General features: G+C 39.3%; 1 protein-coding gene across 1 annotated transcript in view; it reads left to right on the forward strand.

Moving 5' to 3' along the window:
* LRRC9 (leucine rich repeat containing 9) overlaps positions 1–15,493 on the forward strand; it is a 137,847-nt gene that overhangs the window by 51,419 nt on the left and 70,935 nt on the right. Inside the window, exon 13 of the mRNA XM_049897440.1 lies at positions 10,902–11,034. Within this exon, the coding sequence (XP_049753397.1) occupies positions 10,902–11,034 (133 nt within the window). The remainder of the gene's footprint in view (positions 1–10,901; positions 11,035–15,493) is intronic.

Raw genomic sequence — 15,493 nt, forward strand, 5'->3', positions numbered from 1 at the left:
CTATGGTAAAATGTACAAAGATCTGGAGTTAGAAAACCAGAGGAGAAGAACGTGTTCAACATTTTTCAAGCTAAATGAACTGAAGAAAAAATTCAAGCCTCAAGTTGAAATATGGAAGGATTCTATGGGCAAAATACTGAATGATGCAGGAAGTATCAAAGGAGGATGAGGGGAATACACAGAGTCACTAACCAAAAGGAATCGGTCGATGTTCAGCCACTTGATCGAGGTAGCATATGATCGAGAACCAGTGGTATTGAAGGAAGAAGTCCAAGCTGCACTGAAGGCACTGATGAAAGACGTGGCTCCAGAAATTAACAGAATACCAGTTGAGATGTTTCAAGAAACGGATGCAGCACTGGAAGTGTCCACTCGTCTATGCCAAGATATTTGGAAGACAGCTACCTGGGCAACCAACTGGAAGAGGTCCATATTTGTGTCCATTCCAAAAAAAAGGTGATCCAACAGAATGCAGAAATTATCAAATAATATCATTAATATCACACCCAAGTAAAATTTTGCTGAAGGTAATTCAAAATCGGTTGCAGCATTACATCAACAGGGAACTGCCAGTAATTCAAGCCAGATTCAGAAAAAGATGTGGAGTGAGGGATATCATTGCTGATGTCAGACAGATCTTGGCTGAAAGCAGAGAATACCAGAAAGATATTTACCTGTATCTTACTGACTATGCAAAGGCATTCAATTGTGTGGATCAGAACAAATTATGGATGGCATTGCAAAGAATGGGAATTCCAGAACACTTAATTGTACTCATGAGGAACCTGCACATAGACCAAGAGACAGTTGCTTGAACAGAACAAGGGCATGCTACATGGTTTAAAATCAGGAAAGGTGTGTGTCAGGGTTGTATCCTTTCACCATACTTATTCAGTCTGTATGCTGAGCAAATAATCCAAGAAGCTGCGCTTTATGAAGAAGGACGCAGCATCAGGATTGATGGAAGACTCATTAAACAACCTGCATTAGGCAGATGACACAACCTTGCTTGCTGAAAGCAAAGAGGACTTGAAGACTTAGACTCAAAGATCAAAGACTACAATATGGATTATACCTCAACATAAAGAAAACAGACATCCTCACAACTGGGCCAATAAGCAAAATCATGATAAATGGAGAAAATATTGAAGTTGTCAAGGGTTTATTTTACTTGAGTCCACAATCATCACCCATAGAAGCAGCAGTCAAGTGTTGAAAAGCAAAGATGTCACTTTGAGGACTAAGGTATGCCTGACCCAAGCCATGATATTTTCAGTTGCCTCATATGCATGGGAAAGCTCGACAATGAATAAGGAAGACCAAAGAAGAATTGATGCTTTTAAATTATGGTGTTGGCAAACAACGTTGAGTGTACCATGGACTGCCAGAAGAACTAACAAGTCTGTCTTGGAAGACGTACAGCCAGAGTGCTACTTGGAAGCAAGGATGGCAAGACTTATCCTCACGTACTTTGGACATGTTATAAGGAGGGACCAGTGCCTGGAGAAAGACATGGTGCTTGGTAAAGTGAAGGTCATCGAAAAAGAGAAGACCCTCAACGAGATGGATTGACACAGTGGCTGCAATAGTGGGCTCAAGCATAACGATTGAGGATAGAGCAGGACGGGACAGTGTTTCATTCTGTTGTACATAGGATCACTATGAGTTGGAACCGACTCGATGGCACCTAACAACGACGACGACGACAGACATACATCCTCAGAAGTTTTTAGTGATTAGCCTTCATTGAGTCTTACCAAAGTTTTCCACTTAGTTTTCTTAGAAAGAACTCTTGTTCTTTCACATATTCCGTGTTTTATGTAATGTGCATAATTTCATCAACAAGTATGACTGACCTAAACAAGTTTGGGGACAAAATGAACTGACTCTTGGTAAGCATAAAATACAACTGGGTATAATAGAAGTACATCAGTGTTTTAAAAAATACCCTTTTCCTGAACTATCACCATACTGTGGGTTATAGAGAGAATGGAAAATACTGGTCAATTGTGCAATTTGGCTAAGTGGAGGTTGATTACAAGAGGTCAGTTGAGAATTTTCATTGTAGTACATTCATTATGTTGAAATGTAATCATTTGTATGCATTTCTTTACAGGACTTTGTTTTAGAGTAATTTCTCTTTAGAAATCTGAAGAATGAATGGATGGACTGTTGGGTTGATGGATAATGACAGTCACACCTATTTTTGTGCCTTCATATGTTTCCTTCTCTTAAAAATACTTTCCTTTTAATTTTCTGATTATTTGAATCATACCTAATCTTTAAGGCCTAGTCACGATGCCATTGTCACTACAAACTCTTTCCTGTTTACTTCAGTTAAAAAGTGTATTTAACACATCTTTTGATGGCCTCTATTTTTAATTATTGAGTATATTTCCTGTCTTTCTTTCTCTTAATTGAGAACCAAGACCATGGGATAGCCTCACAGTGCCATGCACATAGGTTGTATCCAATGAATATTTAATGATGTTCATTGGAAGTCTGAGGTTACTTACTGGAATGTGGAATTTGTGGTCATATGAGCCACATTTTAGTATTCAATTTTTTTTTTAATAACTTTTATTAAGCTTCAAGTGAACGTTTACAAATCCAATCAGTCTGTCACATATAAGTTTACATACATCTCACTCCCTACTCCCACTTACTCTCCCCCTCTTGAGTCAGCCCTTTCAGTCTCTCCTTTCTTGACAATTTTGCCTGCTTCCCTCTCTCTCTATCCTCCCATCCCCCCTCCAGACAAGAGTTGCCAACACAATCTCAACTGTCCACCTGATATAATTAGCTCACTCTTCATCAGTGTCTCTCTCCCACCCGCTGACCAGTCCCTTTCATTTTTGATGAGTTGTCTTCGGGGATGGTTCCTGTCCTGTGTCAACAGAAGGTCTGGGGAGCATGGCCGCCGGGATTCCTCCAGTCTCAGTCAGACCATTAAGTTTGGTCTTTTTATGAGAATTTGGGGTCTGCATCCCACTGATCTCCTGCTCCCTCAGGGGTCCTCTGCTGTGCTCCCTGTCAGGGCAGTCATCGATTGTGGCCGGGCACCAACTAGTTCTTCTGGTCTCAGGATGATGTAGGTCTCTGGTTCATGTGGCCCTTTCTGTCTCTTGGGCTCTTAGTTGTCGTGTGGCCTTGGTGTTCTTCATTTTCCTTTGCTCCAGGTGGGTTGAGACCAATTGCTGCATCTTAGATGGCCGCTTGTTAGCATTTAAGACCCCAGACGCCACATTTCAAAGTGGGATGCAGAATGATTTCATAATAGAATTATTTTGCCAATTGACTTAGAAGTCCCCTCAAACCTTGTTCCCCAGACCCCCGCGCTTGCTCCGCTGACCTTTGAAGCATTCATTTTATCCCGGAAACTTCTTTGCTTTTGGTCCAGTCCAATTGAGCTGACCTTCCATGTATTGAGTGTTGTCTTTCCCTTCACCTAAAGCAGTTCTTATCTACTGATTAATCAATAAAAAACCCTCTCCCTCCCTCCCTCCCTCCCCCCCTCGTAACCACAAAAGTATGTGTTCTTCTCAGGTTTACTATTTCTCAAGATCTTATAATAGTGGTCTTATACAATATTTGTCCTTTTGCCTCTGACTAATTTCGCTCAGCATAATGCCTTCCAGGTTCCTCCATGTTATGAAATGTTTCAGAGATTCGTCACTGTTCTTTATCGATGCGTAGTATTCCATTGTGTGAATATACCACAATTTATTTACCCATTCATCCGTTGCTGGACACCTTGGTTGCTTCCAACTTTTTGCTATTGTAAACAGAGCTGCAATAAACATGGGTGTGCATATATCTGTTTGTGTGAAGGCTCTTGTATCTCTAGGGTATATTCCTAGGAGTGGGATTTCTGGGTTGTATGGTAGTTCTATTTCTAACTGTTTAAGATAACGACAGATAGATTTCCAAAGTGGTTGTACCATTTTACATTCCCACCAGCAGTGTATGAGAGTTCCAATCTCTCCGCAGCCTCTCCAACATTTATTATTTTGTGTTTTTTGGATTAATGCCAGCCTTGCTGGTGTGAGATGGAATCTCATCGTAGTTTTAATTTGCATTTCTCTAATGGCTAATGATCGAGAGCATTTTCTCATGTATCTGTTGGCTGCCTGAATATCTTCTTTAGTGAAATGTGTGTTCATATCCTTTGCCCACTTCTTGATTGGGTTGTTTGTCTTTTTGTGGTTGAGTTTTGACAGAATCATGTAGATTTTAGAGATCAGGCGCTGGTCGGAGATGTCATAGCTGAAAATTCTTTCCCAATCTGTAGGTGGTCTTTTTACTCTTTTGGTGAAGTCTTCAGATGAGCATAGGTGTTTGATTTTTAGGAGCTCCCAGTTATCGGGTTTCTCGTCATCATTTTTGGTTATGTTTTGTATTCTGTTTATACCTTGTATTAGGGCTCCTAGGGTTCTCCCAGTTTTTTCTTCCATGATCTTTATCGTTTTAGTCTTTATGTTTAGGTCTTTGATCCACTTGGAGTTAGTTTTTGTGCATGGTGTGAGGTATGGGTCCTGTTTCATTTTTTTGCAAATGGATATCCAGTTATGCCAGCACCATTTGTTAAAAAGGCTATCTTTTCCCCAGTTAATTGACCCTGGTCCTTTGTCAAATATCAGCTGCTCATACGTGGATGGGTCTATGTCTGGGTTCTCAATTCTGTTCCATTGGTCTGTGTGTCTGTTGTTGTACCAATACCAGGCTGTTTTGACTACTGTGGCTGTATAATAGGTTCTGAAGTCAGGTAAGGTGAGGCCTCCCACTTTCTTCTTCTTTTTCAGTAGTGCTTTGCTTATCCGGGGCTTCTTTCCCTTCCATATGAAATTGGTGATTTGTTTCTCTATCCCCTTAAAATATGACATTGGAATTTGGATCGGAAGTGCGTTAAATGTATGGATGGCTTTTGGTAGAATAGACATTTTTACCATGTTAAGTCTTCCTATCCATGAGCAAGGTATGTTTTTCCACTTAAGTATGTCCCTTTGAATTTCTTGTAGTAGAGCTTTGTAGTTTTCTTTGTATAGGTCTTTTACATCCTTGGTAAGATTTATTCCTAAGTATCCTATCTTCTTGGGGGCTACTGTGAATGGTATTGATTTGGTTATTTCCTCTTCGGTGTTCTTTTTGTTGATGTAGAGGAATCCAAGTGATTTTTGTATGTTTATTTTATAACCTGAGACTCTGCCAAACTCTTCTATTAGTTTCAGTAGTTTTCTGGAGGATTCCTTAGGGTTTTCTGCGTATATAATCATGTCATCTGCAAATAGTGATAACTTTACTTCTTCCTTGCCAATCCGGATACCTTTTATTTCTTTGTCTAGCCTAATTGCCCTGGCTAAGACTTCCAACACGATGTTGAATAAGAGCGGTGATAAAGGGCATCCTTGTCTGGTTCCCGTTCTCAAGGGAAATGCTTTCAGGTTCTCTCCATTTAGAGTGATATTGGCTGTTGGCTTTGCATAGATGCCCTTTATTATGTTGAGGAATTTTCCTTCAATTCCTATTTTGGTAAGAGTTTTTATCGTGAATGGGTGTTGGACTTTGTCAAATGCCTTTTCTGCATCAATTGATAAGATCATGTGGTTTTTGTCTTTTGTTTTATTTATATGGTGGATTACATTAATGGTTTTTCTGATATTAAACCAGCCTTGCATACCTGGTATAAATCCCACTTGATCAGGGTGAATTATTTTTTTGATGTGTTGTTGGATTCTATTGGCTAGAATTTTGTTGAGGATTTTTACATCAACGTTCATGAGGGATATAGGTCTATAATTTTCTTTTTTTGTGGTGTCTTTACCTGGTTTTGGTATCAGGGAGATGGTGGCTTCATAGAATGAGTTGGGTAGTATTCCGTCATTTTCTATGCTTTGGAATACCTTTAGTAGTAGTGGTGTTAACTCTTCTCTGAAAGTTTGGTAGAACTCTGCAGTGAAGTCGTCCGGGCCAGGGCTTTTTTTTGTTGGGAGTTTTTTGATTACTGTTTCAATCTCTTTTTTTGTTATGGGTCTATTTAGTTGTTCTACTTCTGAATGTGTTAGTTTAGGTGGGTAGTGTTTTTCCAGGAATTCATCCATTTCTTCTAGGTTTTCAAATTTGTTAGAGTACAATTTTTCATAATAATCTGAAATGATTCTTTTAATTTCATTTGGTTCTGTTGTGATGTGGTCCTTCTCATTTCTTATTCGGGTTATTTGTTTCCTTTCCTGTATTTCTTTAGTCAGTCTGGCCAATGGTTTATCAATTTTGTTAATTTTTTCAAAGAACCGACTTTTGGCTTTGTTAATTCTTTCGATTGTTTTTCTGTTCTCTAATTCATTTAGTTCAGCTCTAATTTTTATTATTTGTTTTCTTCTGGTGCCTGATGGATTCTTTTCTTGCTCACTTTCTATTTGTTCAAGTTGTAGGGACAGTTCTCTGATTTTGGCTCTTTCTTCTTTTTGTATGTGTGCATTTATTGATATAAATTGGCCTCTGAGCACTGCTTTTGCTGTGTCCCAGAGGTTTTGATAGGACGTATTTTCATTCTCGTTGCTTTCTATGAATTTCCTTATTCCCTCCTTGATGTCTTCTATAACCCAGTCTTTTTTCAGGAGGGTATTGTTCATTTTCCAAGTATTTGATTTCTTTTCCGTAGTTTTTCTGTTATTGATCTCTAGTTTTATTGCCTTGTGGTCTGAGAAGATGCTTTGTAATATTTCGATGTTTTGGACTCTGCAAAGGTTTGTTTTATGACCTAATATGTGGTCTATTCTAGAGAATGTTCCATGTGCGCTGGAAAAAAAAGTATATTTTGCAGCAGTTGGGTGGAGAGTTCTGTATAAGTCAATGAGGTCAAGTTGGTTGATTGTTGTAATTAGATCTTCCGTGTCTCTGTTGAGCTTTTTACTGGATGTCCTGTCCTTCTCCGAAAGTGGTGTGTTGAAGTCTCCTACTATAATTGTGGAGGTATCTATCTCGCTTTTCAATTCTGTTAAAATTTGATTTATGTATCTTGCAGCCCTGTCATTGGGTGCGTAAATATTTAATATGGTTATGTCTTCCTGATCAATTGTCCCTTTTATCATTATATAGTGTCCTTCTTTATCCTTTGTGGTGGATTTAAGTCTAAAGTCTATTTTGTCAGAAATTAATATTGCTACTCCTCTTCTTTTTTGCTTATTGTTTGCTTGATATACTTTTTTCCATCCTTTGAGTTTTAGTTTGTTTGTGTCTCTAAGTCTAAGGTGTGTCTCTTGTAGGCAGCATATAGATGGATCGTGTTTCTTTATCCAGTCTGTGACTCTCTGTCTCTTTATTGGTGCATTTAGTCCATTTACATTCAGCGTAATTATAGATAAATAAGTTTTTAGTGCTGTCATTTTGATGCCTTTTTATGTGTGTTGTTGACAATTTCATTTTTCCACATACTTTTTTGTGCTGAGGCGTTTTTCTTAGTAAATTGTGAGATCCTCATTTTCATAGTGCTTGACTTTATGTTAGTTGAGTCGTTACGTTTTTCTTGGTTTTTGTCTTGAGTTATAGAGTTGTTATACCTTTTTGTGGTTACCTTATTATTTACCCCTAGTTTTCTAAGTAACAACCTAACTTGTTTTGTTCTATATCGCCTTGTATCAGTCTCCATCTGGCAGTTCAATGCCTCCTGTATTTAGTCCCTCTTTTTGATTATTGTGATCTTTTACCTATTGACTTCCATGATTCCCTGTTATGTGTATTTTTTTTTTTAATTAATCTTAATTTGTTTGTTTTTGTGATTTCCCTATTTGAGTTGATATCAGGACGTTCTGTTTTGTGACCTTGTGTTGTGCTGATATCTGATATTATTGGTTCTCTGACCAAACAATATCCTTTAGTATTTGTTGTAGCTTTGGTTTGGTTTTTGCAAATTCTCTAAACTTGTGTTTGTCTGTAAATATCTTAATCTCGCCTTCATATTTCAGAGAGAGTTTTGCTGGATATATGATCCTTGGCTGGCAGTTTTTCTCCTTCAGTGTTCTGTATATGTCGTCCCATTCCCTTCTTGCCTGCATGGTTTCTGCTGAGTAGTCAGAACATATTCTTATTGATTCTCCCTTGAAGGAAACCTTTCTTTTCTCCCTGGCTGCTTTTAAAATTTTCTGTTTATCTTTGGTTTTGGTGAGTTTGATGATAATATGTCTTGGTGTTTTTCTTTTTGGATCAATCTTAAATGGGGTTCGATGAGCATCTTGGATAGCTATCCTTTCGTCTTTCATGATGTCAGGGAAGTTTCCTGTCAGGAGTTCTTCAACTATTTTCTCTGTGTTTTCTGTCCCCACTCCCTGTTCTGGGACTCCAATCACCCGCAGGTTATCCTTCTTGATAGAGTCCCACATAATTCTTAGGGTTTCTTCATTTTTTTTAATTCTTTTATCTGATTTTTTTTCAGCTATGTTGGTGTTGATTCCCTGGTCCTCCAGATGTCCCAGTCTGCATTCTAATTGCTCGAGTCTGCTCCTCTGACTTCCTAGTGCGTTGTCTAATTCTGTTATTTTATTGTTAATCTTTTGGATTTCTACATGTTGTCTCTCTATGGATTCTTGCAACTTATTAATTTTTCCAGTATGTTCTTGAATAATCTTTTTGAGTTCTTCAACAGTTTTATCAGTGTGTTCCTTGGCTTTTTCTGCAGTTATCCTAATTTCATTTGTGATATCATTAAGCATTCTGTAAATTAGTTTTTTATATTCTGTATCTGATAATTCCAAGATTGTATCTTCATTTGGGAAAGGTTTTGATTCTTTTGTTTGGGGGGTTGGAGAAGCTGTCCCGGTCTGCTTCTTTAAGTGGTTTGATATGGATTGTTGTCTTCGAGCCATCACCGGGAAACTAGTTTTTCCAGAAAATCCGCTAAAAAAAAATGCAGTCAGATCCCTATCAGAGTTCTCCCTCCGGCTCAGGCTATTCAGATGTTAATGAAGCCGCCTGGGGAGGGTGGGGGAGGGAACAGAGAGATAGGAGAGTAGCACCTCAGAATATAGCCAGAGTTGCTTGTCTTGCTTGGAATGACTATTATATCTGAGATTCCCGTGGACGTGCCGCCTATGTGTGCTGGCTGTGTGGAGATTGCCCCCAGGGGGTCTGGCCCGCTGGAGTCACGGTCAGATCCTCCGCTTCCAGCCCCACGCCCAGCGTCAAGGCTCCCCTACTGGGACGGTGCACTCTCGACTCCAAAATCAGTCGCTGCCTCCCGGGGACTTCTCGTCCCTCCAGCCGCGTGGCCGTGCCGCCCTCGAGAACCAGTTGGGCCTCCTCCCGGGGTTAGTTCAGATGGGTGGAGCAGCTCCCCGTGCTTGTGCCGTGACCGAGTGTCCCGGCTGGGACGCTGTTCTCCCCGCTCCAATACCAGTCGCTGCCTCCCGGGGACTTCTCCTACCGGCTGCGTCCCACGCCGCCTGCGCGACCTGGCTGGTCCCCTTCCCGGGGTTAGTTCAGGGGGGTGGAGCAACTCTCTGTGTTTATGGCGTACCTGCATCCAGTCCAAATCCCTGTGGGACGGTTCCCCGGCTCGGATGCTGCTCTTTCTGCTCCAAGACCGGTCACTGCCTCCCGGGGACTTCTCCTACCGGCTGCGTCCCACGCCGCCCGTGGAACCGGCTGGTCCCCCTCCCGGGGTTAGTTCAGGGGGGTGGAGCAGGTCTCTGTGCTTGTGCCGTACCTGACTGGTGCGCTGGCTCCAGGCTCTGAAAACAATCGCTGCTTCCCCGTATTAGTTCGTTGTCCGTCTCTAAATCTGTGTTTGTTGTTCAGGGTTCGTAGATTGTTATGTATGTGATCGATTCACTTGTTTTTCCGTGTCTTTGTTGTAAGAGGGATCCGAGGTAGCGTCTGCCTAGTCCGCCATCTTCGATCAATCAGTATTCAATTTTTAAAAACAATTTTTGGGTGACACATTTCAGTAAGAAAAAATATGTAGGCAATTTAGCATTTATAGGAAAGACATTTTTAAATCACTTGATTATTAATATTAAACTAATGATAATTTCACAGCTCTGAGATACTAACAAGGAGTACAACTGAGTTCAAATCGTGACTTTACCAGTTCTAGTCTGTTCTTGAACAAATCATATAATCTCTCTTAGCTCTAGTTTTCTTGCTACAATAAAATAGAGGTTTTTGTTTGCTTTTTAGAGTTGTTTTCACACCAGGTAATATGGATATTACTGATGCAACACTTTCAAGAAATAAAGCTAGTCACAGTGCATTAGCTCAATGAGTAATGTTTTGTATCGGGATAATAATGTAGATTATTAGACAGAAATTTACGATATAAACAAGAAGTATCACTGATGCTGAATCAGTCTAATATCTCATTGCCACAGGATTTTCTTTTTGGATTTTGCAGGACTGAAAGTGGAATACTTACTAAAAATGGGTAAAATTGTTGCTTCTGAACCACAGAGTGCTCAGTCTTGACTTTGACTGCTTTTCTGGGAACAAATTTTGTTCTGTGTCACTTTTCATAAACCTATTTGCATATAAGTTACATATATATATATAAAACCCACTGCCGACGAGTCAATTCTGACTCATAGCGACCCTATAGGACAGACTAGAACTGCCCCATAGAGTTTCCAAAGAGCACCTGGCGGATTTGAACTGCCAAACTTTTGGTTAGCAGCTGTAGCACTTAACCACTATGCCACCAGGGTTTCCATATATATACACACACACACACACATATATATATATATAAAACTTTATGGAATGAAGTTGCACCTGAAGGTTATCCACTTCTTTTCAGTGAGTCTGGCTTGCAGATTTCTTGCCCAGACACATAAACATAAAATAGTAAAACATCTGTATCGAAGGTGAAGTATTGTCAATTTTATAAAAATACTCAGACTGTTTTTTCTTTGCAGCTGCCTCTCAGAAAAGAAGCTGTTATTCTCACTAACAGCCTAAGTCTGTGTGAGTGTCCCAGAATTGAATTTCTACAGCAAAAGTACAAGAATGAGAAGAAAAATTCTCTTGATCCTGAGCTCTTCAGACATGGTAGTATAAAAATACAATATTTTTGTAATTAGACTTTTACATTCTAAGTCTCCAGATTCATTAATCATTTTCATATCATTTTTCATACTTGGCTTTATCAACCCAGGAGATTTTCTGTAAAGCATTTTATTTAGTATTTGCCACTGTGCGATATATAACTTTCAGATTTCTTCACTCAGGCTGTCAACAGATATTTACGGAGCAATTATTATGTGTCAGTGTCAGTAGAAAGAGACTGGTTTGTTACTCAGATATTTAATCTAACATATGAAATAAATACTTTCAGAGTCTGCTTTTGTTCATTATGTTGTATCCTAAAAATAAACTTAACATATACATACGTAAATGTGTATATGTGTTGTGTGTTGTTGGTTGTCCTTAAATCAGTTTTGACTCATGCTGATCCCATATGTTGCAGAGTAGAACTGCTGGATGGAGTTTTCTTGGCTATAATCTTTAGCACTAACTGATTATGCCAACTAGGGGCCTTGTGTATGTATGTATGTATACACACACACACACCCCAAATTCATAAGAAAGAGAAAAAAAGAACTTGGTCCATGTATGTGATAATCATACAAAACACCTGGGAAGATGGGCCTTGTTTGTTCTGAGTCATAAATATAAAGTGATAAGAAAACCTGGTTTGTGACGACAGCTATGTAATGGATTAAACTAGCCGCCATCGAGTTGACTCTGACTCATGGCGATCGCGTGCATACAGAGTAGAACTGTGCTCCACGGGGCTTTTAATAGCTGATTTTTGGTAGTAGATTGCCAGGCCTTTCTTCTGTATAATAGATTGGTAGCCACAAATCAGTTATTGCTTAAAATGGCTAAAGATGAATTGTGAAATGTATGACTTGCTTTATAAACTATATAAAAAAATTAACTTTTGGTATTTTGATTTATTCATAATTATCAGTAACTTATTTGCAGCCTGAATATATATATATATCTATACAGTGAAACCTGTGAGAGCCAGAACTTGACCGGACTCTCTTGTTTTTCCAGGTTTCAAAAGTTTTCTGCCTTTGATAGGGTGCAGGCTTAGAACTATTCTATCACTTGTTTTAGTGGGAAATATTTGAGTTTTCCTTCTATGGTAAGTTTTTGCCTTTAACAGGTTCTGACTTTCACAGGTTTTACTGTATGTATAGATATAGATATTCTAATTTGTACGATGCTTTTGGGAGAAGATTCTGTTACCCACAGACTGCGGAAAAAGATAAGCTCATCACATTCTTTCTTGCCTCACCATCTTCCACCATTCATTTTTCAATTCCACAAGTATATATTAAATGCTTACTGTGTTCTAGGCACTTGGTAGGTGATGGGGTACAGTCTATGCACGACTAGACACAGTTAATCACATAGGTAAATGTAAAATTATTATAAGGACTACAAAGCTGAAGTATTAATAAATAGTAAAAAGAATATGAGTCCTGGTAGCTCCATGGTTAAGAGCTCAGGCTGCTAACCAAAATATCAGCAGTTCAAATCCACCAGCTGCTCCTTGGAAACCCTAGGGGCAGTTCTACTCTGTCCTTTAGGATCACTAATGTATAATACGGAGAATTAATTGAGCCAATAAGGAACCCTATTCTTTGGTCTCAACCATTCTGACTAGTGAAGACTGGGCAGTGGGAAATTTGGTTAACATACTTCTATAATAGAATTGCACTAGGTTCCAGACTCTAGCTCTGCTAAGATGATTCATGCTAAACTAAGCTATGTTGTTGTTGTCAGGTGCCACCCAGTTGACTCCAACTCGTAGCAACCCGGTGTACAACAGAATGAAACGCTGCCCAGTCCTGCGTCGTCCTCATAATCGTTGTTATGCTTGAGGTCATCGTTGCAGCCACTGTGTCAATCCATTTCATTGAGGGTCTTCCTGTTTTTTGATGACTCTTTACCAGGCATAATGTGCTTCTCCAGAGACTAATCCCTCTTGATAACATGTCCAAAGTATGTGAGATGTAGTCTCACCACCCTTGCTTCTAAGGAACATTCCGGCTGTACCTCTTCCAAGACAGATTTGTTTGTTCTTTTGGCAGTCCATGGTATATTTAATATTCTTCGCCAACACTGCAATTCAAGGTGTCAATTCTTTTTCTGTCTTCCTTATTCACTGTACAGCTTTTACATGCATATGATGCGATTGAAAATACCATGGCTTGGGTCAGGCGCATCTTAATCTTCAAGGTGACATCTCTGCTTTTCAACACTTTAAAGAGGCCTCTTGCAGCTGATTTGCCCAATGCAATGCATATTTTGATCTCTTGACTGCCGCTTGCATGAGTATTGATTGTGGATCCAAGTAAAATGAAATCCTTGACAACTTCAGTCTTCTCCGTTTATCATGATGTTGCTTATTGGTCCACTTGTGAAGATTTTTGCTTTCTTTATGTTGAGGTATAATCCATACTGAAGGCTGTGGTCTTTGATCATCACTAAGTGCTTCAAGTCCTCTTCACTTTCAGCAAGCAAGGTTGTGTCATCTGCATAACGCAGGTTCTTAACACATCTTCCTCCAATCTTGACGTCCCGTTCTTCTTCATTGAGTCCAGCGTCTTGGATTATATGTTCAATATTTTTTTTATATACAGATTGAATAGGTATGGTGAAAGAATACAACCCTGACACACATCTTTCCTGCAGTATCCCCTTGTTCTGTTTGAGCAGCTGCCTCTTGATCTATGTACAGGTTCCTCATGAGCACAATTAAGTGTTCTGGAATTCCCGTTTTTTGCAATGTTATCCATAGCTTGTTATGATCCACACAATCAAATGCCTTTGCATAGTCAAAACACAGGTAAACATCTTTCTGGTATTCCCTGCTTTCAGCCAGGATCCATCTGACATCAGCAGTGATATCCCTGGTTCCACGCCCTGGTCTGAATCCAGTTTGAATTTCCGGCAGTTCCTTGTCTATATGCTGCAGCCACCTTTGAATGATCTTCAGCAAAATTTTACTTCCGTGTGATATTAATGATATTGCTCCGTAATTTCAGCATTCAACTGAATCATCTTTCATGGGAATAGGTATAAATATGGATCTCTTCCAGTCGATTGACCAGATAGCTGTCTTCCAAATTTCTTGGCATAGATGAGTGAGCACTTCCAGCGCAGCATCCATTTGTTGAAACATCTCAATTGATATTCCATCAATTCCTGGACCCTTGGTTTTCGCCAATGCCTTCAGTGCAGCTTGAACTTCTTCCTTCAGTACCATCGGTTCCTGATCATAAAAAAAAAACAAGCCAACCCAGTGCCATCGAGTCAGTTCCGACTCATAGCGACTATAAGACAAAGTAGAACTGCCCCGTAGAGTTTCCAAGGAGTGCCTGGTGGATTTGAACTGTTGACCCTTTGGTTAGCAGCTGTAGCACTTAACCACCACACCACCAGGGTTTCCTTGATCATATGCTACCTCCTAAAATGATTGAACATCGACCAATTCTTTTTGGTACGGTGACTCTGTGTATTTCTTCCATCATCTTTTGATGCTTCCATAGAATCCTTAACTGTTGCAACTCAAGACTTGAATTTTAATTTCAGTTCTTTCAGCTTGAGAGATGACAAGTGTGTTCTTCCCTTTTGGTTTTCTATCTCCAGCTCTTTGCACATGCCATTATAATACTTTATTTTGTCTTCTTGAGCCGCCCTTTGAAATCTTCTGTTCAGTTCTTTTACTTCATTATTTCTTCCTTTTGCTTTAGCTACTAAACATTCAAGAGCAAGTTTCAGAGTCTCTTCTGACACCCATTTTGGTCTTTTCTTTCTTTTCTGTTTTTTTAATGACTTTGTTCATGTATGATATCTTTGATGTCATTGCACAACTCATCTGGCCTTCAATCATTAGTGTTCAATGAGTAAAATCTGTTCTTGAGATGGTCTCTAAATTCAGGTGGGATATACTCAAGGTCGTACTTTGGCTTTTGTGGACTTGTTCTAATTTTCTTTGGTTTCAACTTGAATTTGCATATGAGCAATTGATGGTCTGTTCTACAGTCTGACTCTGGCCTTGTTCTGCCTGATGATATAGTGCACTTTTCTATCATCTCTCTCCACAGATGTAGTCAATTGATTCTTGTGTATTCTATCTGGTGAGGTCCGCATGTATAGTCGCCATTTACTTTGGCAAAAAAGGTATTTGCAATGAAGAAGTTGTTGGTGTTGCAAAATTCTGTCATCCGCTATCCAAAATGGTTTCTATCACCAAGACCATATTTTCTAGCCACCAACCCTTCTTTGTTTCCGACTTTCACATTCCAATCACCAGTAATTATCAATGCATCCTGATTGCATGTTCAATCAATCTCAGATTGCAGAAGTTGGTAAAAATCTTGAATTTCTTCATCTTTGGCCTCAGTGGTTGGTGTGTAAATTTGAATAATAGTCATATTAACAGGTCTTATAGGCGTAGGGATATTATTCTGTCACTAAGAGTGTTGTA

This window comes from Elephas maximus, chromosome 10, assembly GCF_024166365.1.
Source record: "Elephas maximus indicus isolate mEleMax1 chromosome 10, mEleMax1 primary haplotype, whole genome shotgun sequence".
NCBI lineage: Eukaryota > Metazoa > Chordata > Mammalia > Proboscidea > Elephantidae > Elephas > Elephas maximus.